Source organism: Molothrus ater, chromosome 17 (genome assembly GCF_012460135.2).
Source record: "Molothrus ater isolate BHLD 08-10-18 breed brown headed cowbird chromosome 17, BPBGC_Mater_1.1, whole genome shotgun sequence".
Lineage (NCBI taxonomy): Eukaryota > Metazoa > Chordata > Aves > Passeriformes > Icteridae > Molothrus > Molothrus ater.
Genome location: NC_050494.2, coordinates 9,212,594 through 9,236,011, shown reverse-complemented (window position 1 = coordinate 9,236,011; position 23,418 = coordinate 9,212,594). Strand labels below are relative to the sequence as shown.

Below are 23,418 nucleotides of genomic sequence, written 5' to 3'. Positions count from 1 at the left end.
TCAGTAACCATCTTTTATCTGCCAGGATGTGGTTGATGTTGAACCTTAAGAGAGTCAATATTGTCAAAGGACTCTGAAGGGCAGTGTCCTTGTAACTAAGGGCATCTGAGATTTATGAGCTTGATTTTATACACGGGAAAGAGAAATATATTCTAACATTGGAAATGAAATTGTGTGGAGGTTTAATGTCAGGAAGTCAGGTCCCCATTTCTCTTCTCTTCATCAGCCATTAAATACGTCCCCAAAATACCAAGAAATTCCCGCAAATAAAGAAACAAAGAGAGCAGAAGAAGTGCAAAGAAAAATAAATGTGTATTTCATCTCATGAAGGTTAAATCTCTGGTATTTTTACTGAATGCAAATTTTCCATTCTGATGCTTCGAGGCTTAAATTAATGATTGTGATTATTTAATTTTCCTCCATTTCCCTTCCAGTTGCAACCGTCACTGTTGCTTTTCACACCACACAATAAGAGTTTTGCAGCTGCCACAGTCATTCCTGTGAAGGTACAAGCTGACCCACGCTCAGTGCTTCAGTGTAAAAGTCTGGGCTACGTTGCTTTTCCACGGTGCTCATGTAAAACCATGTATGACTGTCTGTCAGCTTCTAGCCAGTCCCTTAGGAAAACTACAGGTCCTTCCCTTGGCACCTGTCCCTATAAAATGTACATTGCACAAAGTCATGATTGAAATGTACAGAGGAAATTACACATTCACCAACAGAAAGAAAGAAAAAAAAAAAGAAAAAGAAGAAGAGAGAAAAGAAAATCCGATTGCTATTTTACAAGAGAAAAGTGTGTCTCATTCCATACATACAAAATGTTTTCAAATTGTACATAAGTACCAAAGGCATTATGAGAGATTCTTTGGAGATGAAACGAAAGTGCAAGAAAGCCAAGGCAACAGAGCAAATGAAAGGAAGCAAAGCAGCAGCTGTCTTTGCTTTCTAAAGGACAACCAAACTTCCCGGCTCAGCCCAGCCCCGGCGCTTCCCGGCGGGAAATTCACCTCTCAGCTCTCACTGTCAGGACAAAAACGTGAACCATTTTTAGCCCAGGTAAGGCCAAATGAGCCAGGTGCTGTTACAAACCATGGGAGTGTCAAGGTATCTCAGGGAAGCGGCAACACACTCCAGAAATGGATGTACCCTTTGCTCAGTAACTGTTCAGGGCTGAAGCAGCTCTTACAGCTGAGAACTTTGGACCCAGAGATGAATTTCAGGCCAATGCAAAAATTTGATTACTATTTATTCAAGGCATCCAGCAGTATTAAACCAGAAAAGTTTCCTCTTCGTGCCTTTGTTTATTTAAACACTGAAGGGTAAGCTCTACCCAATATAAATCTTGTATCTGTGAAAATATTGGCAAAATTCAGTCCTAGAGCATGATTTATTTGGTGAGGCTGGTGAAATCTCTGTATAGGGGCTATTTGAGTCTGTGGGCTGACCTGCTCAGAAAATGAGATTTATTGGTTATAACGCGGTCCTTTCTTCCATAACTCTAAGATCAAAGATGGGCTTTTAATGTTTCTTTTCTTAAACATGTCTTACCTAGGGGCTTTTTAAATGTAGGCAAAGGTAAGAGCCATGGGGCACTGGGATCCTCTGCTTGGGCAGTAGGTTTGTGGGAGACCCTGGCACTGCCCTCAGCCAGCACCGCTGCCGTGGGACACCCTGGCACAGCATGAAAAGACTTTGCCCTTGGATCTCCAAAGGCACAGGACAACTGCTTGGCCACTCATCTTAGGAATGGGCTTTTTGGACTTGAAGTTCGCACTGGCCACTCTATTATATTTCTTTTTTTGGAAGGAAGCCAAAGAAATTATCACTCAAAGAACTGCATCGCTCTGCTGCATGGGCTGTGCTGCCTTCAGAAGTGGGATTTCTCCTTGGGATGGCAGTCACACACACCAATCCCCGCTGCAAATCTTCCTTTTTTACCGAGACAAATTATTGAAAAAGTAATTTGGTTTTATTTTACCCACTGTCTCACCTCCAAAACAGAACTTTTCTTCCCCCCTGTGCATCTCAGATGCAGCTTTGTCTGTTTTGATAAAGAACACGTGTGCACACGTGTTCATACCCACATGCACACACAGCCACACGTGGTGCATGTACTCAAACCACATGCACACGCTTCTGCAGCCAAAGTTGTGTTGTCCTTTTATCCTGCAGGTTATGACAAAGATAAACTGTGAGCTTCATTCAATCTGTACAGAATTTACAGTTCAGATGAATAGCAATGAAGAATATATAGGAATACAGTAGCTGTTAAGTATTTATGGGCTGTGTGTGTTTGTTTTGTTCAGGTATTTTTTAATTAACATCACAGAGGCAATCTCGTGTTTTAGCTTCCCGCTAAAATCTGTTTAAAGAAGCATTCAAATGCAGTGAATTTCTTAACAAAACAGGATGTTCATTTTTTCCTTTTTCCCAGTTATGTTGAGTCACATCACAAACCAGGCAGGTGACACTTTGGTGTCTGTTCAATGCACATAGGTTGATTACATGTAGAGATACCTATCAGCACATGGCATGTAATGTGCAATCTGTGTGCAGTACATGTGGATAATGTGCCAAAGTGACACCAAGCAAGATAAGTTTCATAAATACAGTGTCTATACTGGAGAAACAGGAATATAGTTTTAGTGTGTGGAGTGTTGTTGCTGTATAAGAACAGTGGCACCCACCTATATGAATTACTGATAAAAGAATAAAACATTATAAGAATAATTTCTTGAATCTCCTAAAGCGTTTGATACACCACGCAGCAACTGCAGCTATGTTTAAAATCTGCTCTTGATTTAAAATAACAAAATCTCTCTCATTTATCAGCTATATCTTGTTTTGTCTTGGTGTTCCTGAAAGTCTCAGGTATTCTACACTGTGCGTGAATTTTTTGAGAAAAAGTGAAGAAATGTCAAATTTCAGGGTTTTGGGGGGAGGGAAGAGTAACCAACAAAGAAAGGTCTCCATCCTGTCTGCTGACAGGAGCATGGGGAAACTCCAGCTCCAGGGAAGATGCTGGACCAGTGTGAATAAGCAGGCAGGACAGAGCAGACCTGTCACCAGCCTTGATGGCTTGTCCGGGTTCTCAGCAAGGCTGAGCACGGTGTTTGTGGAGAGGCTAAAGAACCACATCCACACCTGTGATCGATCCTTTTCATGAGCATCACTGCATATGGAAAACACTGGATCATGGCCACTGTGTTGGTCAAGTTTAAGCAATTACTGTGAAATGCTGCTGCTGCTCTAAAGGGAGGTGCCCGTGGCATGTTAAAATAAGGAGGTATTTTCCCATTGTGGCTTGCAAGGCTTGTGCTGAGCTTTTCTTGTGTGGAGTGGGAAGAAAAGAGCATCTCTCCACATCCACAGTCATCAGTGTCAAATGGAGCTGAAATTCCAGCAGAGGCTTTGCTGGCAGCGTGACATTCAGCCTTGTTTTGGGGTCAGAACCATCCAAACTGGAGGCTCTGGCATGGCTTCTACCTGAAATCATTAACCCTGCCCTAAAATTATAGGCATAGCTGCAGGTGAAATCCAGCCTGGGCTTGGCACTGAGCTTTGGAAAGCCTTGTGGTTTCTCAGAACCAGGCAAACAGATGCTGCTTGAACAATCTACCTGCAGCTGTATTTACAGGAATCAGGAGAGGGCAAAGTGCTTCCAGGTTCATTGGCAGCTTTGGAAACAGCACAGCTTGGACCAGCTGCTTTCCAGCTCTCCCCATGACCGAGCTGGAGCCTGGCATGCGCAGCCACATCTGTGGGTTGCCAAAGGGGACAAGGCTCTTGAAAACAGCTCTGGCTTCAGGGAGCAAAAACATCTCCATTGGTAGAGCCTGTGAGCTCTCCTCAGAGACGTTCACCTGGACAAGAAAACCTGAGCCAGACCTCATCCCTGTTTCACTTTAATCAGCTAAAGCCACGAGGACAAACCCTCAGAGGGCAGAGAGAGACAGCACAGACCCCATCCCCGTATGGAAAAGCTTCAGCAGAACAAACCAGGGATGTGTTGAGGCCATGGTGGCTCAATGAGGAAGCAAATAAATTGCCAATAAAAAACAAAACTGTCGTGCTAACAAAACACAAAGGCTCTCTGGTGCATCTGGTGATGCCAGGCCAAGTCTCAGAGCAGAGTTCTGCCATTACAGCTTCCCTGGTAAATGGTCTGGGCAAGGAAGGGGAGGAATTGGGGTCAAACTCAGTCATGGCAGCAGTGCCAAGAGATAGGAGAGACTGCAAACACCAGCAAGATGGGCAAACCCTGAAGGCCTCATGGCAGCCTGGTATTGCAGTGGGGAGAACACTGGCAAAATGTTTATGGAGATGAAAATGTAGCTCAGCGCCATTCTGTAAGGAGAGCGAGAGATGCTTCCATGAGGAATGGTTATGGCACAGTTCCAGGGTGCCTGAGACCACCAAGGCTGTAGAGAAGGGTGGGTGGAATTTCCAAAGAGTGGCTTCCAAGGTTTGGAAGTCACCCTCTCCCCTGCACCTTGGGCTGTGCTGCAGGCACAAAAGCACCCCAGGGCTGGATGCAGGTGAGAGAATCCTACAGGAATTAAACCAGACATATGGCAGGTCCCACATGTGTGGGTTCAAATGGCATCTTTGAAATGAAGACCAGGCCTCCATCCTTGGCACTGCCTGCTCCTCCAAACCCACAGCAAGGGCTATCTGGGATGCTCTTTTTCAGAGGCATCCAGGTGGAAAGGAGGTTGTGACACACAGCCAATACAATTCGTATTTTCTCCTCCCCATTTACACATTTGAAGGAACCACAGGTACAAACATGTTTTTTTTTACCCTGTAGTTACAAGCAGTAGAAATGGAGTCTGTGCATGCTGTATCAGAGGGATGGGGTGATGACCAGTTGCAGCATGAAAGACACTTGGTATATTAGTGTTACCTACAGAAGCACCGCAGCACCCTGCGAGGTGGCTCCCTGGGAGCACAGCCTCTCCCCAGGGTGATGCTTTTGGCAATGTTTACCTTGTCAGGTACTACAGCAATCTGGGAGTGCAGATACAGCTGGAGCATATTGCTGTCTACTCATCTCAGGCTGCATGCAGTAGCAGGCAAAAATTGAGAGTACAGTCAGTGAGATAGTCCAGAAAGCACATTCATAAGTTAAAAAGGTTCCTGCTGCTACCTAAATTCAAAGCGTGATTAATAGTGTATCAAAAGGTGTGTGACCCCTCTCCCTCTAGACACTAAGGTAAGGCAAGCAGTATTGTGTCACTGGGGCATCAAACACTAAGATATACTAAAGAAGATTCCTATGCAGTATTATTATCCTTATTATTAAAAACCCACCCTATTGTTATTGTTAAAAAAAAACAGTGAACCCACACCCCTGCACAGAGCGGGTTTTGCTCCACGAGGCAGAAAAGTCGGGGTGTTTGTGTGCTAAAAGCAAGGGTTTGCTTTTACACCTCTGAGCAGCAGTGACCCTGCAGGGCTCGGAGGGGCTGCTGCCCTCAGCCCTCCCCACAGCCTTCTCCTCAATGCTACCTGCAGCTGAAGGAGCTTTTGTATCTGATTTCCTTGTTTGTGGCTCAGGAAAAGGAAGCTGATGAGAACAGAAGAGGCTGACCCGTGATGGAGAGAGGATGGGGAGGATGTGGGCATGCAGCTGTGGGTTGGGAAGAAAATGTTGGAGACTAAGGGTTCATTCAGCCTGAGCGTTCACATGATGGAGAAACAGAAATCCTTATCCTGCTCCTGGGCTTTTTAACATTCCCAACAAAATACTCACTGCTAAGGGTCTTTGTATGGGACAACTTTGGGTAAATTCCTTAGGAATTTCAGTTTCTCTTTTAGTACTTACATTTTAGTCTTAGCAATAATGTTGCTGTGACCATGGTGGTCTGAGGATATCAGGAAAATGACATTTCCAGCGGCTCCCTCTTGGGAAAAGTATGAGTGAAGGTGTTTTTCTTTTCTCTTGGGCAATTATCTGGGAGCATTTGTATCTGAGGTGATGCTCTGGCTTCTCAGGTAGAGTATACAAACTTTTTCTAAAAATTCACATAATTTAAAATTTAAAAAATCAATTAAAAATGTAAAAATATACCTATTTATCCGTAAATAGCAATGACCCTGCAAAATTTATTTGGACATATTAAGCAGCATTTGAAACAAAATGCAAATTTTAGAAAATCTGATCTGTTACATAGTCAGTCTAAAGAAATAGAATAGCATTCTGAGCTGGGTGAGAGGTTTGGTTTTGGTAAGCTCCTTGATATTTTTGGCTTTAAAAATTGTTGTTAAGAAAATGGGTCAACAAGGAAATTCACATACAAAATCTGCACTTGAGTAACATTAAAGTCCCTTCCCAAATATTGGGAAATTTGACTTATGGCTGTTCCTCTGTCTTGGGGTCACATTATGAAAGGCCACCTTGCAACATCTCCAGCCACATCTCCTGTTTAGAGAACTCCTCAGACCACCTCAACTCACACTTGGACCTGAAGGACCAAAAAACTTCATGTCCCAGCCCCAGGCATTGCTCCATCCCATGGGTGGGCCAATTGCAGGATTTCTTTCCAGACCTAGACCCAGATTATGAAAAAAAAACAAAAAACCAGAAATTTCTTGGAGACCAGAGCTCATGCTGTGGTCCGAGGTCATGGCTTCACATTCAGCACAGACACACCTGGAAGCAGGCTCTGGGCACAGAGCCCAGTGTGGGCATGGGCAGCCATGGAGCAGTTCAAGATGGTCTGCTGGAAATTTGGCTTTCACATCTTCAGCTCCCTTTGGACTCCTCCGTCCACACTTGGCATTGTCTAGAACTTGTTTCTGTCCTCCAAAAATTGCAGAGTAAGATTTGGGAGGAAGAGGGAAGCAAAGAGTAGCCCAAGAGAGGCTCAGCAGAGGGACAAAGTTTGCCTGCCCAGCCTTTTAAAGATCTTTGTCATCAGGACTGCCTTATCAGCAACCCATAACTGATTTATTTTCTTGTAGTCTGGTGGTTCTTGCAGGAGACTGCCCCCAGGAATGTGTGGTACAGACATGGGGGAGCTGAGTGATTAGAAGGGAAGACTTTTCACAGAGTATTGGAGTGTGATTTAGGGGAAGAATGAAATCATTTATGTCAATAAGCAACAAGCAGGACCTGATATTATTTATGCAGTCTTAAATAATTTCATGGAAATTATGAGTGTTATTTGTAGCTAATTCTAGTGTAAGTTAACCCCAAAGTGCATGGGGTTTTGCCTGGATGAATGAGAAATGATTCATGGCATGGTTGTGCATGGAGGTGTGTAAGACTTTCTTTGATATGACGCCACAGAAAAATACTTCTCATACCTTCAAAGAAAAATTCTATGTGAATTCTGTGTGAAATGTGTATAACACCAGGTTTTTGCAATCACTGATTACAGGACAAATCCAACAACTTTTCAAGATACAATTCAAAAGATCTTTATAGATTCTAGTGCAGGAAGTTGAAGAGGAAAAACTCAATTTTTCCTATGCAACCCCTGAAGATGAGCTTTAAGGTCCCTTTCCACCCAAACCATTCTGTGGTTCTGTGAATGGATGATTCTGTGATTCTCTCACTGAAGACCAGTCATGCACCTGTGCTGCAGTAGGACTGCATGGCATCATCCTCATCCTCATCTGGCATTCCTGCCTCTATATCATAGCCTCTGTGCCAAATTTCAATTACTTGAAAAGTAATTGCAAACAAAGAAGAGAATAAATCTTTTTTATCTCTGATTTGGACAAAATCTGCAGTGAGCAGCTGGCTGGAGCAATGTCGATTTTTGCCTCACCAAATGCAATTTCCATTCTTGTGGTCGGTAGAAAGCCCAGGCCACACATTTGATTTAGGACCTGCTGACACTTCTTGTTCTAGCAGAAAGGATCTCATTTTGGAATACACCAGAGGCAAATCTGCACAATTTACAGACATTTGGCATTTAAAGCTGTCACTGCTTGGAAGTCAAGGGCATCGCTGCATTAACTCTGCGCAAAGGAATCTGGAGCCAGGAGGAGTTTTGGAGCACAAACAGAGGGGAAAAAACTGCAGAAGTTAACAAAAACATGGTTCAAGAGGGGAAAGAAAAGAACTAGCATGGCTGGAAGCCCAGTTTCTCCCTAAGAACAAGGTTTTCCCCCTCCTGAATGGTGAAAAATGGCAGGAAAAGTTGTGAAGATACTTCCCCCTTCCTCATTCCATGATAAGACCTGTGTGCTGGCCCTGGGCACTAGCAAAATAATGGTTTTATTTCCTGTCTGCAAGTTGTCAGACTCCACCCACATCTTCCCTGCTGTGTTTGGTCAAGCAAACAGGAGGAGAGGAAAAGGCTGTGAGTCTCCCTTCACCCCAAGCAAATCAATGTCCAGCCTCTCAAAGGCCACACAGAAATGAAGTTGTCACCTAAACAGCCTTAACAGGCTCTTGATATGACACAGGGAAAATGTGGAAAGACAGGGTTTGAAATCACAGCAGAAAACACGTGTGGGATTTGGGCTGTGGATGCGCAGCAAGGTTCAGAGGCACAACGCCAGCGATGGTGTCCCAGCCCTGGAAACAGATCCCAAACCAAACTTCTCCTGATCCATGCCCTTGCAAATAAAAACCCCTACCAACTTATCCATGTAAAGGATCACTTTGTGGCTTTGTTTTGGTCCCAAAAGAAACTTGGAGCATCACTTTTCCCCTTGCCTTCCCCCAGCTGAAGGAGCTGCTGAGGTTCCTGGTAACCACACAATGACCTTTCCAAAAGGAAGTGCTTCCACAACGAAATGGAGCAGACTGGGATTGGCACAACTTGCAGGCAAGCACGGGCAAGAGGCTTCTGAAAGACCATGAAGAAAGAAAGAAAGAAAGCAGAGCCTCTTAACTCAGCTTGAGGGATCCAAACAAACCAAAGGACGTCCCGAGAATGTGGGGGTGAGGTTCTTGGCAGGGCAGAAGAAGAAAGGAAAGATTTTCATGGGCATAGTGTGTGCAATAAAGTGTTCAGGCACGATGCAAACTGTAAGAAAAGTGCCCACTCTGACCAACAGGGCTTCCAGAGGATGGAGCTCAGCACTTCACTCACAGCAAGGCAGGGACCACAGCATCCTGCATGTCCACCCTCTCCCTTTGCCTGGTGGCTGTGCCTCCCCAACAGCGCTGCCGGCCATGAGAATGGCTTGGGATCATGACAGCCCTCCAGAGGGGTTGCCTTTGGTTCGTCTTTGCTTTCAAAGCACCCCCAAGTCCCTTGCCAGCAGAAGGAGAGATTATTAAATATAATACATGGTTAAAAATATAAAATTCCATCCTCATAGTGTCTCGTCCTCCTTCTCTGTCTCATTTCTCTGCCCTCTGGATTGTCCCTCTTCTTGCACTCAAGCTCATATTTTCTGAGTTTTTCCCAAGATGGGATCATTTCCAAACTGCTCTGGTTCAGAGCAGTACCCCGGCAAGTCCCACTTAAGGCCACGTCTGCTGCTCATGGAAATATCCCAGCCACCATCCCTCGCCTCCAGGGATTTTCCATGTATTATATTGGAATTATGTCACCTTCCTGACAGTTAATGAGGAACCACGGAGTAACAACCCCTCACTATTACACATGCCCTGAAACCTAAGCCAGAAACAGACACGTGTTCTGTCTGTGACTCCAAAACACCTAGAGGTGTGATCAGCTCCTGCCATGACATATCAATTCCCACCTAACACTTGTCAGCCACCAGTTAATGTGATCTACAAAAGCCCTGGCTGGTTGATTTATTCCCGCCCTGCTATCTGAAGATTCCCAAGTAATGCAAATTGCCTACTCTGTGCCATGAAAGTTTCACCTAATGATCTTAGAAAGAGAGTATGAAAGAAATCTGGACTTCACGGCTCCAGTTCGCTCGTCACCGTGACCTCTTCCACAAGTGCAGGCTCGGACCTGCTTGTCCCCCCCAGAGTAAGCTGCAAGAAAGTATCTGCCAGCTAAGGGTGTCCTAGAAAGAGGAAAACCTTAGCTGTCAATCTCCTTGAGAAGTTCAACACGTGGACAGCTGGAGCAGGCAGCTGCCAGCGCTGGGACGCGGCTCGGCGGCTGCAGGGAGGCTTCACTGCCGGGGGGTTGACCAGCCCATGTCACTGAAGGGTCCCTCGCCCGTGGCCGACCTCGGGGGGGGACCACAGGGCGTGCAGAGGTCAGAGTCGGTGTCTGACTCCCCTTCTGCAATGTAGGGTCTGATTTTGGCCACGGCTGCATAGCAACCGTTGTTAAGGATGTCCAAATTCTCTTTGGACTGGGAGATGCTAAAGCCGCTGAAAGAGCGCTCCAGTTCCTCGTGGTCCACCGAGGGGATGGAGATGGACGTGTCGCTGTCTCTCATGGCACTCTCGTGGTGTTTGGTTGTAATGTCTTCGTTCCTCAGGTACTCCGCGCTGCTCGCCCGGTGCCCGCCGCTGTAGGCGGACAGGGAGCGCTCGTGGGAGGGCGGAGGCGGGATCCGGACCAGCGAGCCGGGGTCCCCGATGGGAGAGGAGCCGTGGCTCTGCCGCTGGCACGACGTGGAGGGTGGGCAGGCGTTGCTCGGGGCTGGTGGGGCGGAGAAGTTCTTCTGACCCATGGAGCTGGTGGACCTGATGATCTTGATGATGCAGCCGTTCTTGTCGATGTGCTCCCGGCTGTCTTCGGGGCTGTGGTAGGGAGGGGCCGGGTCTGGTTCTTTGGACCCAAAGTAAGCCTCTGTCTCCGTTGGTGGGATGCCCATCCGCTGCATGTAGATGTTCACCAGGAAGTCCAGCTTCTTCTCCATGGACTGAACCTGAAAAACACCACAGTTCCAGCACTATCTGCAGGCTGAGGCACATCAACATCCTGAGTATGAGCAACTTCCATCCAGGCACAAGTGTGGGGCTGGGCTTCATAGATCACCTCTGCCTACACTGACCCACAGCATCTCGAGCTTTTAGTGAATATTTAATTGTCCTGTTCAGAAGGGTTTAAGTCTCCCCCTTGTAACAGGATTTTCCTTATGCTCCTCTGATCTTTATGACACGCACCAAGTCCTAGAAAAGCAGGAGAACACTTGCCCCTTCCAGCTCCTTCCTTCACTTTGCACTTGTCTGAGCTCAGAGGGCCATTGGGATTTCTCAGCCTTATGCTCTAGGAAGATTTTAAATCTTCAGCAAGGCCAGCAGCTCCAGCAGCCAGGCTCGGGGACTCATTTGAAATGTGTCCAGTGTGGTGGCAAAGAAACCAATGTGCTGTCTTCAAAAATAATGCAGGCTTTTGACAAACTCACTAAACTAGACTCAAAGTGCCTGGTTTGAAAGTAGCACTTAGGCTTCCAAGGCATTTAGTGCCTTTTCATAACATCCACCTTGCTTCTTTTTCAAGTATTCTGGGCTCTCACTTTTTTTAAACTAAAAGGTAACATTCCACTGAAAGAAAAAGCCAAGGAAAAACCAACACAATGCATGCAACATCCTCTGACAAGAGCCCCATCCTGACCCAAGATACCTGTTTTTCAACTTTTCCAAGCCTGCCCATCATGCTGGGGTCTTCAGGCAGCTCCCCTTCTGCCGGCCCTTTGGTCCGATCCTTGTCGGTCATGGAGGATCCTCTCCCAACAATCTGGTCAACTCTACCGGGATCAGAAAATCCCCCCACCCCCGGAAAAGGACCTGGAGTCAGTTGGAGGCAGCAGGTGAGGAGGGCACTGCTTGTTGTGCCTCCAGGGGACAAAGCAACAGCCTCTCTCCCAGCTAACACTCCAAATTACTCACAGACACGCAGTGGCACTGAAGTGTTAATTCAGATGCAAAATTCAGAGCGGTATTAGCAGAGTTTGAAATTATCCATTTCTGTTTATACAGATAAAACCTGGCACATTATGCACAGTAAATTTACCCACTGCGAAGAATTTCTTTAGCTGGCTTTCTTCCAAATCAATTAACTTCTTATTTGCACTGAGAAATTATTGTTTTGGGGGAAGATCAAGTTTTCTGTCTAGCAAATATCAATGGGATCTTTTTCAGTCTTTGCAGCAGTTTCCTCTCCTCCATGCAAATGTCCATGTGTAATTCTCATGTCCATGAAAATAAGCTGCTTGTCCTAAGATCCAGACAAACAGGTGCAGTGATAACTGTTTTAGTGGAATTACATCAAGGCTGAATTTGGCCAGAACTCACCAAACATTACCAAACTGTTTTCATATCAATGCAATTCACACTTGTACTGCTAGATTTACTGTTTTTTATTAGCAGGGCTCCCAGCTGGGAGCAGCAGAGGAGGCTCCTGCCAAATCAACTGGGAAAGGTTACCAGGCGCATAATTTGGTACTGGCTTCTTTACACACATCACATTTGCACTTCCTCATTCCCAGTATGGAAACACCTGTGTTGATTAACAGCTCCATATGAAGAGAACGGAGGAGAGCAGAACCAGTTTGGAAGCTGGAATTCAATTTTATTAGAGGCATCAAATATAAATTTCTGGAGAGTAAACACTGGAGCTTCTTGATCCCTCCAAAGTCTGGGGAGCAACTCATTTTTGGAATAACTTCTTAATGGCAGCCAGGTTTATAGACTAATTCTGTGCTGGGCAAACTTTACTCTTGCATAATGCACCAAATGTAAGGGTGGCAGGGGGAAAGAAGGGTTAATTAATCTGACTGAAACCAAGTTGAGGAATCTTGAGCGAAAACTCAAAATGCTTCTTACACAGTTCTGCCGTGTGGGCCATGGGTCCATGCACCAGGAGAAGGAAAAGGAAGGAGCTGAACACAGACAGACAGGGGAAAATGAACAAACAAAAACCAAGGAAAGGAATGAGACGTGAGGCTATTTCCAACACAAGAGCCATCTGTTTGCTTCACACTGGACAGGGACTTCATACTGATGTTGGCTGTTGACACTGAGGGACAGGTACCAGTGGGAATGGACCAGCGTGGCTCCCTTAGCTTATATTAGAGCAACAGCACTTTACAGCACCAGATCTGGCTCAAAGAGATGAAGTAGATGAGCACATCATACCAAAGACAGAAAATATAAGCCAACAATTGTTTCAGAGTTTAGCTTTGATCCCAGAAGCTACTTGATTTGGGCAGGGATGTGACAGAATTCTGTTCTGCTTAAAAAGCCATGTTTGATCCTTTGCTTAGCAATATAAGCACAGGAGTACAAGGAGCACCAAGTGCTGGAATTACAAGTGTGAGGAATATGCATGCCTTATTTCTCTCTTGTAATGGGAGAAGGAAGTCACTGACATTTACAGGAACTCCCCACGAGGGATGCAATTACTGACAGGACATACAGCACAAGAAATCCTAGGACAAAGTTGTTACCATGTAAGCAAAGAGCTGTTAAATTGGGTACCTCGGGCTACCTTGGTGGGGAATCACAAGCCAAGGCGTGGTACAGCCACTGTATGACCTCCTCTCCTGTATGCACAAGCAAGTAGACTGGTAAAAGAATGAACACGAGTTTAAAGAGGCCCAAAGTCTAAATGTTATTGAGTATTGCAGAAGGCCAAGAACAATCAGGGTGCTCTGTCCTCCTGTTGCATCCAGCACTGCAGTGACACTGAAATATGTCCACTCATGGAAATGAGACGTCCCTCAGCAGCTGTGGAGTAGAGCAGGGAGGCAGGACAGACTGTGACACAGAGAGGAGAACCCAACATTGCATCCTAACCCTAATTCTAACCTTGCAGAAGTCAAGGCAGGACCTCTGCTGTCTTTCATGTCTGAAGAGAAGAGCTATCCATGAGTGACCCTCACATGGCCCATTTCAGGGGCCTGCTGGCACTTCACAGCTGGAGTGATCACTAAGAAGAGCACTAAGTTGTTGCTCACCTTCAAGGACACAACTCGCTTTTAGACCTGCTGGGTTTAGGAGCAGGGCTGAAGCCCTCCCAGAGCTCACCCATAAAGCATTCAGAAGCCCCTTCCCATTATATAATTGACACCTGAGCTCAGAATTCCTGCTTGATTAATTCCCTTTGTGTCTGTCCTGGGGTGGTTGTCTTCCACAGCTCAGGAAGCAGAGCCAGATCCCTCCTGGGAGGCAGAGCAGCACCAAGGATGGTGCAGGGGGGCAGCTCTGGGCCTCTGGATTCAGTGCAGGGAGGGGAGAAGGTGAACCAAGTCCTTCTCTCTTTATGGGAGAAACCAGTCTCAAGGTCTCCCACCCCTTTGCTTCCCATGGCACAAGCTGGAGCACAGGAGAGTGCTCCTACCCTCAGCAGAGCCCAGATTTCATTTGTGCCTTATCTGATAGAGGAGAAAAGAGGAAATTCTTTGTGAGCTCCCCAACCCACCTGCACATAGCTCAGAACCACCAAGAGCAGAGGGTCCTTTTAGCCATTACAAGATTTTAAGATTTTGTCACAGCTGGGCAACAAAGCTCAAAAGATGAAGAAGAAAGAACATATTCCACTTTAGCAAGCAGAAGGGGATCATTTATGTTCTTACTGCATTTATGTTCTTACAGACAAAGGACCAAGAATCTTCTGGGGTGCCCACCCCACTTCTACACTACAGCCCATGGGGAGATTTGTGTCTTCTGAATACTTAATTTTGCTGTGCCAAATACACATGTGCAGAGGGAAGAATTCAGCTGAAGCTTTGGAAGAGCCAACCCCATGTTCTTCCTTTCCTGGCAGAAGAGGATTCAGAGATTTCTAAGGATGCACAACCGACTGTGCCATCTGCTGTCCTTGGTTGGCTCTGCTGGGCCTCAGTTTGGGAGGGAGAAAGAAGAGGGGATTGCTCTTTAAAGTGGACTTTACTGTCTTTCCTTCTTTCTAATGATACAAAATAAATGTAAATTCTTGCATCAGCCACAGTGCAGGTTTTCTCATGCTTCATTATGCTTCATGCTAACAGTGCATGCAAGAGGTGTAATTTGTCACCCTCGGGCCAGAAGCAGACATCAAAAGGTCAAACGGCTCAAATGATATAAAAATGAAGTGTTTGGGAATAGATAGTCAAGTATTTTCCTTTTTTTTTCCTTTATCTCTTATAAATTTTTGTAAACAATCCAGGCATTGAAGCCAAACCCCCTTCATCCATGTCACAGGACTGGCTACTTACCCCTTCATTTGGCAATAAAACTTGCTCTGGACAAATTTAGATCAACAACTGTTTTCTAAAAATTACAGCTGAGATTGCACCTGTTCTAGGCTAAGTCAGCTGATCGAGGGAATTTTATCCAAATTGTCTGTGTGCAGAGCATGGAGCAAACACCATCAGCCAAACCACAGCTGTGGGCACCTACCAGGATCCCCCTGCCTCTTCTGGGAGCTGCCTGCAGAAAGATTTTGGCTGAACTGAGCAATCCATAGGGTGAAGACAGCTCATGGGACGTCCCTCCCATGATGTTTCTCTGGGCAGAATTTGGCTAAAACAGGGGGTGCAGGTTAAACAGGAGAGGCTGGAGCCATCCCTAGGGACCTCACAGGACAAAGATCATGGCAGCAGCAGAGCCTGACCCAGGGGTTTTGGATTTGGGCTTGGGGCTGCTCAGAGCTCTGGTTCCCACCCATCAGCCCCTTGAGCACCTCACAAGGTGTCTGTGGGAGGATGAAACTGCCAAAAATTAGGTGTAGCACATTCCTTTTCATGGGTGGGATCGGAGATTTCAGCAGCCTTCTGTACCCTGCTGCTTTCTGCAGCCACAGCTTGATAAGGGGGAAATGAAAAAAATCATTGGAAAAAGGAGAAATTACGAAAAAAAGTCTAAACATCCCAGGAGCCTTGTGGACATGTGAAAAGATTTTTAATCAGTATTAGAAACTGTATAAATGGTGGGGGGAAAGTCATTATCATGAAGCTGATACAGCAACAGTCTTGGACTGAATAAAATAAATATTCCATTTTGAGGCCTCCTTCCCTCAGATCCATTAATCATCTTTGCTGTGTGTGAGGCACAAGTTTTCACATGAAAATCTTGCTTTTAGTGAAGGCTTGTCTGACATATCATCTTAAAGGTTAAATACAAAAATCCATTTGAATATGTATTTTTAAATTTAAATAAAAATGTTTCTGCAGATAGCAAGGTTATTTTGTTTTCAAAGCCTTCTTTTGGCAGGGAGGAAGAATGGGAAAAATTACTTTTCTGAAAGCATTTTTTTTTTCAAGCATAAAGCTTTGGGCTTCCAGAAAATTCAATTTTTGAATGTTTGAGCTAGCTGAATGAGAAAAGGTAAGCTTTCAATATTTCTTTTACTTACATTTCTCTAGTGAAGATTACCCAGAGCAGCTTAAATAAAAATCAAGAGATTTGTCACATATTAGCTCTTAGGGAGGCAAATATATTTAGGGAAAGAAAATATTTGAGGCTAAGCTTACTGCTTTTTAAAAATCACCTACTATTTCTGCATGGAAAATTACTTTCTGGCAAATATTTATACCTACTTTGGGCTCTACTGGTCTCAGTGCAAGGAGAAAATACAGCCCAGCTCATGGCCTTGCTGCCCAGACCTCAGAATGTCCTAAATTGGGAATTTTTGTGAGAATATATTCCTCATTGCATGAACTGCAGATATGGTTTTACTTAGGGAGAGAACTTAATGAGAACTATCTTGCTGTGTGACTGAGGGCTGGGTTTGACTCCTGCTCCTTTTGCTTGGAAAATCAGAATTGATTTCTTATTTTTCAGAATATGAATCCCATGGCTGTAGTACTTTAACACAATTTTTTCCTCCATGGTCAGCAGAGTGGCACCAGGAGGAAATAGAGATCACTGTGTTCATCATCTAGAAAACACTTCATTCTTACTTTGCCTACTGAAATAAACTCATTTCATTGTCCCAAGAGCTGCAGAGGCTCCTTTGCTTGTGCGTGGATAGTGTCATCCTTTAGGAAGTGGATTGTTCACTTTATATTGGCTTTGTGGGTAAATATTCCACCTTCTACGTTTAAGGACAGCCTGATAAAATATGAGATCTTTTAAAAACATACAATTTAGCTTTCTAACACCTCGAAGAAGACTGAAAATATGAAATAGGCTCGCTGAAGGAACTGATGGTTATTGATGACTGAACAAACATCCCCTTTTTTGTTCCCCTCTGGCTTGAAGGCAAATCAGAGCACACCCAGAGCAGCAAGTGAGTCTTGATTTAGCAGGCTGCACTGCTAAGTGAGAAATGCCGTCATATAACTGGCATGAAGGGGGTTTGACATTAAGCAAATGAAAAAAACATCCGGAGAAAGCGGCATTTTGGTGAATCCTAACCTAGGCGAGTATTGGGGAGACTCTTTGGAAGAATACATGGGTCCTTTGGTTGGATACTTCTTATGCCGGGGAGTTGAAGGGGGTGGGGGACCCACAATCATATCTATCCTGGCAAAGTAAATAAGAAAAAAGACACCAGCAAAATGCATAATGAAGCAACACGTAGAGAAAAGTTGGTCAGAGAAAAGCCGCGGAAAGAAACAACTGACAAACAGGACGACAGGGAGAGAAAGAGAGAGAGAAATTGAAAATATATTCTGCTGGAAACAGAAGGCTCTCGCCTACCACCTGGCTGTTGGTGAAAAACCAGAGTCTTACCCACCTCAGGGTAAGATTTGGAGATTTAGGCACCACTGCATCATCATTAGGAGCTCCCCCCGCCCCAGATATAACAGGCACCATGCTTTACCCTCTGGAATATATTTGCATATGTGTGGCAATATCCCATTGAGGTGGCTGGATATGAAACAATATGTATTCATCCTCCTTTCAGTTCCAGTGCTAGAGAGCACATCCTCAGCTAGTTCAGGGAAGCATGAGCTGCTGGGAGTCGGCGAGGAACGCTGCAGGGCTGGATAACTCAATGAATGGGAGACATCCATGGTTGGCAAGGTGTCAGGATGGAACACGAGACAATGTGAACACAACACTGAAAAGAGCACATTGCAGACACAGTGACACAGGCTTTACTGGTTAAAGAGGAAAGTACATGTAAACACCCCAGAAATGTGCTTGGATGCAGGTTTAATCCACCACAGCCCTGGCTAGGGGAGGTCAGAGCTGAGCTGGGCTGACAGGCAGAGCATGGGGCTCTGACTGATGGAGGAAAGGGCCACTAAAATATCTGTTCTCCAAGACGCCCCATGACTTCCTCTCTGGGATCCACCAGATGGGTTCAGGGGCCAACATTGGCCATGGCCTTGTCTACAGGGGGCCCTTCCAGTTGTACTGGGCAGGTGCCCAGGCATGGGACGTGTTGGTGCCCAAAGGGTGGCCCCAAAGGGGTCTGCTCCCATCACCATCACTGATCTCCTGCTTCGTGGGGACAGTGAAACCAGTGAAGCTGCCTGGCAGTCTTGGATCCCAAATCCAGGTGCTTCATGCATTTGAAGCAGCTCCTGGTCCTCCTGGCTTCCCTGTGAGAGGATGGGTGGTGGCCTTGTCCAGCCCCAGAACCTCACCCTCACAGTCCCAGACCTACAGCTAAGAGGAGAATCCAGTTTGGTCTTTGAAAGCTGCAATTCTGTACCCCAACCTCCCTAAAAAAGCAAACCAAACTGCTTTGTCTCTGCAGCACATGTCCCTGAAGGACTGGGGAGACCTGGATGGGTGCTGAGGCAAACTGCCACAGCCCTCAGGGTGCTGGAGACTCGGGCATCCCACCTGGCGCCAGCAGAGATGACAACCCCAATGCCCAGTACCCACTGCAGAGGTGGCCTCAAGGCCTCTTGTTTCAGGTTACTAAAGTTAGGAAATCTCAATCCCTCCCTCCTCCTCTTCTCACTCTATATTCAGTCACACATCTTGGATCTATGATCACTGAATTTGTTCAGAACAGGAGTGAGAGGCTCACACAGAGGAAATTCTCCAGGATATTTTGGTCTCCATTGCAAGGGAGAATGTTCCTTCTGGGAAAAGCACAGTGTGCAGCAGGGCTGAGAAAGATACCTCTGCGTCTTGAACATCAAAAATAGCAGAGTTAAAATGGTCTCTGAGAGATTCATGGCAGAACAGAGACTCCTCTTTTTCCCAAGACAATTTTCCTACTTCATTCCTGAGGTTCATGTCAGCTGTTTGCATACACAAACACTTCTTTTTTCTTCACATTTGCTGACTCTACCAGGGACTTAAATGGGTCTGAAATGAAAGGAAAACTTCCTCAATGGCTTCTTAGGGGAAACTGGGCTGCCACAGCCATCAAGGGAAGCAATTTCATTCTCCAAGTGTAAAAGAAAATGGTGTATTTTTTTTGACTGGAGATTGCCTATGGCCAAGCCCTGCCACAGTTCTGGGTGTCCTTCAAACTCTGCAGAACTGGAGCTACTTCTGCTGAGCCAACACAACCGGGGCTGTTGGAGGCTTGGGGTCTACTTTTCCCATCAGGGCTGAGGGAAGAGTGGTTAGACTAAAAGATTAAACTTTGATCCTCTGTTCAAGGAATCAAACTTCTGTGTTTGAGGGTTTTTTTTTTTCTTCCAGGAGAAACATGAAAAACATGGAAGCTTCTCGGTTCCATTTGTCTCTTTTCCACATTCCTTCTCCTATTAAAATGAGCACATCTTGCCCTAAAAGCTGAGCACAGAAGCTGAAATGCAGCTCAGCTAAACTCCACCTACGTTGGTGGGCTTGGATGAGACACTCCCATCTGCATGGATTTTCAGCAGACTGTGCCATCCGAGGAGGGATTCCTCCTGAAGCAGCTCAGCATCCCAACGGTGGGAGGGAGCTGCTGCCTCCTCACTGCTCTCTGTGTCTGTGGCAGCAGGGCCACAGACAGGACATCAAATTTTGGCTTATTTCACTCCCAGAAAGGTACCAAGTGACCCACATGAGCCTTAACACTGGGGCACCGAAACTTTGCACCGTGCCAGGAGGACCATGGAGATACCGATATTGGGATGTACCATATTGCCAAAAGCTCCCAAAATAAAGCAGGAGGATGAGCCATGATTTCTGTATGTCCTGAGATGGGCAGTAAGGGAGTTTTAGGGCAGTCCCTAAGGACCTAAAGACCTGCTTATCCCTGTGGGTTCCAGCCATAAGCACTGATGTCTTCGATGGGGATTTGTCTTTAAAAGGAAAAGAATAAGCTGTAGCTGAAAGAGAAGTGTCTCTCCTGAAAATACCTCCACAGTGAACAAAATGCAGTAGAAAATGAGGCAAAAAGAGAGGTCTCTTGCCTGGCCTGAAGGTTTTTAATCCGGGAGAGCATGTCCAGGTGCCCAGCTGAGTACTGCTCGATGACGTCCATCACGTCGTAGGGCCGAAGGCTCTCCTTAAACTTGCGCTTGGAGACCAGAAACCTCATAATGCTGCAGGAGACAGAGAGCAAAATCATCCCACATCCCTGGGTGCAGCCTGACCTGCTTCATGGCGGATAAAAAACACTGCAGGGAGCTGCTCTGGAAGGAAAATGGAATAAATCCCAACCCTGTGGGTTTGGGAGAGGATGCAGCAAGAGGAGAGAGGAAGGGGATTGCGGGGGCTGGTGGCTGAAGCCCTGTCTGCACCAGGGGGTCCCTGATGCCCCTTGGACTGTCATCTGTGCATGTGCTCTCTGCACCACTTTTAGAAATGTCAGCATTACATTCAGAGCTGGTGAGAACTGTCATTTGGATGCATCCCTGCGGGGGATTTTCCTGTTTCTCCATTTATTCCTTCCCTAAGCAAAAATTGCCCTTCCTGGCAAAATTGTCTGTAAAGCAGGGCAGGCCACCCAGGGGAAAAGCAGCCTGCAGCACACACATGTCAGCATTTGCCAGCACTTCTCAGGTTTTACACTTCTCATTTTTCTCTATAATTTGTTTTTCTGGATTGCTTCCCCCCTCTCCCACTCTTACCACACGGCCCTGATGCTGACTTTGAGCCCTGGTGTCAAATCTTCTGTCACAAACTCGCAGTTGCAGCTTTTGTTCTCATCAGGGATGTCTTCTCCAGGGAGGCTTGCTTCTGGGTTTGGGACAGGGAAGGAGAAACACAACACGTTACTGTTTCCTGTGCCAGTGCTGCACAAGAAAAGATGAGGCAGATCAAAAACAGCAACCCCAGGGGAAGCAGCAGAGAAGCCTTTGCTGAGCATCCAGATTGAGAGCATTTCCCAGGATGTGCTTAGGTGACATCAAGCAGTGCCAACTGCAGCAGTCACATATCCCTGTATCAGTGAATCCCAGTATCATTTGGGTTGGAAAAGCCCTCTAAGATCATCAAGTCCAACCATTCCCCCAGCACGGCCAAGTCCAGCCACCAAATCATGTCCCCAAGTGCCACATCTAGATGTGTTTTAAATCCCTCCAAAAGGTGACTCCACAACTGCCCTGTGCTGCCTATTCCAGGGCTTGACCACCCTTTCAGTCACGAAATTTTTCCTGATATCCAACCTAACCCTCCCCAGCACACCTTGAGGTCATCTCCTCTTGTCCCAATACCTGACTCTTCCTCCTTTTCCCATCCTTATATACAGAAATACAAACATTATCATGGGTATCAGAAGGGGTTTTCTTGCCTCTTTAATCATTATTGACAAGTTTGGGTTGGAAGGGATCTTTTAAAGGCCCTCCAGCCCAACCCCCTGCAATCGGCAGGGACATCTTCAACTTGATCAGGTTGCTCAGGCTACTCCAAGCTAAAAGACTGGGAGGAGAAGGAGAAGGAGAACACCTTGGCTGGCAGCTCTGCCCTTTTTAGGTGGGGAGGAAGAGGATGTTGGGGCCAGCTGGGAATTTAGGGTCCAGCATGGCATCCCAAGCCCTCACCTTCCGAGTTCTGCCGCGACGCCGCTCCCTTGATGCGGAACGCTTGCCGGGCTCGGCTGCGGTCTCCGAAGCTCCAGCTCTTGGGCACTTTGCTCGGGCTGTCCTCGATGCTCTGGTCAGCACTGGGGGACCTCCTGATGCCCTGAGCCTGTGGAGAGCCTTTCCCTTTGGTGCCAGCACCGCGGGGACTGGAGAAGACACGATCTTTCAAACTGACCTTCTGACTGTTCAGAGAAACACGTTGAAACAAAGACAAAAAGGAGACAGCAGGAGGAGTCATTCTGGAAACCACGCAGTCCTTCCCCACCAGCCATTAGAAACCAAGAGCACTTCCAAGCAGCAGTGACATGTAGCTTTGCTGTTGGCTTTTCTTTTTTTTTTTTTTTCTCCAATATGTATTTTTTATTTTTATTTTTGTTTTAAAGAAAGCATTGTAGAAATGTTTCCGTCATCATGAGTGAAATGGGAATGGTTCGTAAGAGAGAGAAAATAATGAGGACTTAAACAGAAGCCCCTCATGGGATGCCAGGGCTGGCGGGACAGAATGACATCAACAATGAGGTTATGATTCCTTAAATCACTGATCGGCTCCGATCACCAGTTAGGAAGCTTTTCTTTCACAACTGCCTTCCAAAACACTATGGCTAATAAGAAAATACCAATTAAAAAAACCCCAAGCCACCATCTTAAAACTTTTGTGCAAACACTTCACTTCTGGTGCTCAGATCTGTTCTTTCCCTTTCTTCAGCTCCTGTATTTCCTCCCTCTTAAAACATGATCTGCCCCTTTATATATTCCAAAGAATTCCTCTTTATCCAGTTACATATTGAAACACATACATACAAACACTTCCTTTGCATCCTGTAAAAATTCCCATCTGAAAGCTATCTGCCATCTCCCTCGAGGTCTGCTATGGCTGTCATAAATATGGAAAGCAAAATTTTAAAACTCCAGAATATGGCACTTTCATGCCTTTTTTCCTACTAGAATCCTTGCAATTATGATTGGAAAAGAAGGTCTCTCCAGAAACAGAGATGATCTCACTGGGAAATAGTGACCACCCAGCTCTAACTAGTTTCCAAATTCTGAAATTTGCATTTAAAGCCCTTCACCCAAATGGAGATGTTGAATTTTCATGTGAAAATTTAAGAACAAAGAGATTTTCTGAATCTTTATGAAACCACAAATTTTATAGAGACAGCACTGGGGAAAGCAGACTGCAAATACTTTTGGATCATTTCATATATTCTTAATAGCAATCAATGATTAAACTCAACTGATTAGAGCTTGGACAACCAGTGCAAGATAGCTGCACAAATAGCCAATATTTTATAAATAGGTATATCAAAACTGAGTGAAGACAGGGATTGAATTCCCAGCATTCTGTACCATTGCAGCAGCCACTTATCATTCTGCTGCCAACTCTCTGCCGCAATTTGCAGGAAGAACATTTCAGAAATTTTAATTTCCACATCACCAACCAAAGACCTGCTTTTTTTTTTTTCTTGGTGTGTGTCTTTCAGCAACACCAACTTAAAAGTCAGAGCCCCACGGCCCTTCTTTGCCTTCAAAACTGGCATGAGGTTCTTCAGTGAGAACTCGGCTGCTGGTTTTGAAGCAAAGCAAAACGCCGCACCCTTTTCCCAGCCGCCGGCTGTTCCCTGCTGACAGGAGCAGACACCAGCTCCGGCCAGCCAAGGAAGAAGATGTGACTTGAGGACACTCAGGGAGCAGATTTGTCGACTAAGAAGGTGCTATTTTTAC

General features: G+C 45.8%; 1 protein-coding gene across 10 annotated transcripts in view; it reads right to left on the bottom strand.

The window, feature by feature from the left end:
• Nucleotides 1-293: 293 nt before the first annotated feature.
• The window catches only part of KCNQ2 (potassium voltage-gated channel subfamily Q member 2), a 74,587-nt gene continuing 51,462 nt past the window's right edge, over nucleotides 294-23,418 (bottom strand). For 6 of the 10 annotated variants that reach the window (XM_036395816.1, XM_036395820.1, XM_036395818.1 and 3 more), the window contains 5 exons: nucleotides 21,655-21,878; nucleotides 20,743-20,851; nucleotides 20,083-20,214; nucleotides 11,466-11,589; nucleotides 294-10,767 (listed from right to left, as the gene is read on the bottom strand). In XM_036395816.1, the coding sequence (XP_036251709.1) occupies nucleotides 10,060-10,767; nucleotides 11,466-11,589; nucleotides 20,083-20,214; nucleotides 20,743-20,851; nucleotides 21,655-21,878 (1,297 nt within the window). In that variant the 3' untranslated portion in view covers nucleotides 294-10,059. Of the gene's footprint in view, nucleotides 10,768-11,465; nucleotides 11,590-17,182; nucleotides 17,291-20,082; nucleotides 20,215-20,742; nucleotides 20,852-21,654; nucleotides 21,879-23,418 lie in introns of all 10 variants that reach the window. The other 4 variants (XM_054516681.1, XM_036395822.1, XM_036395817.1 and 1 more) reach the window with 3 other exon arrangements.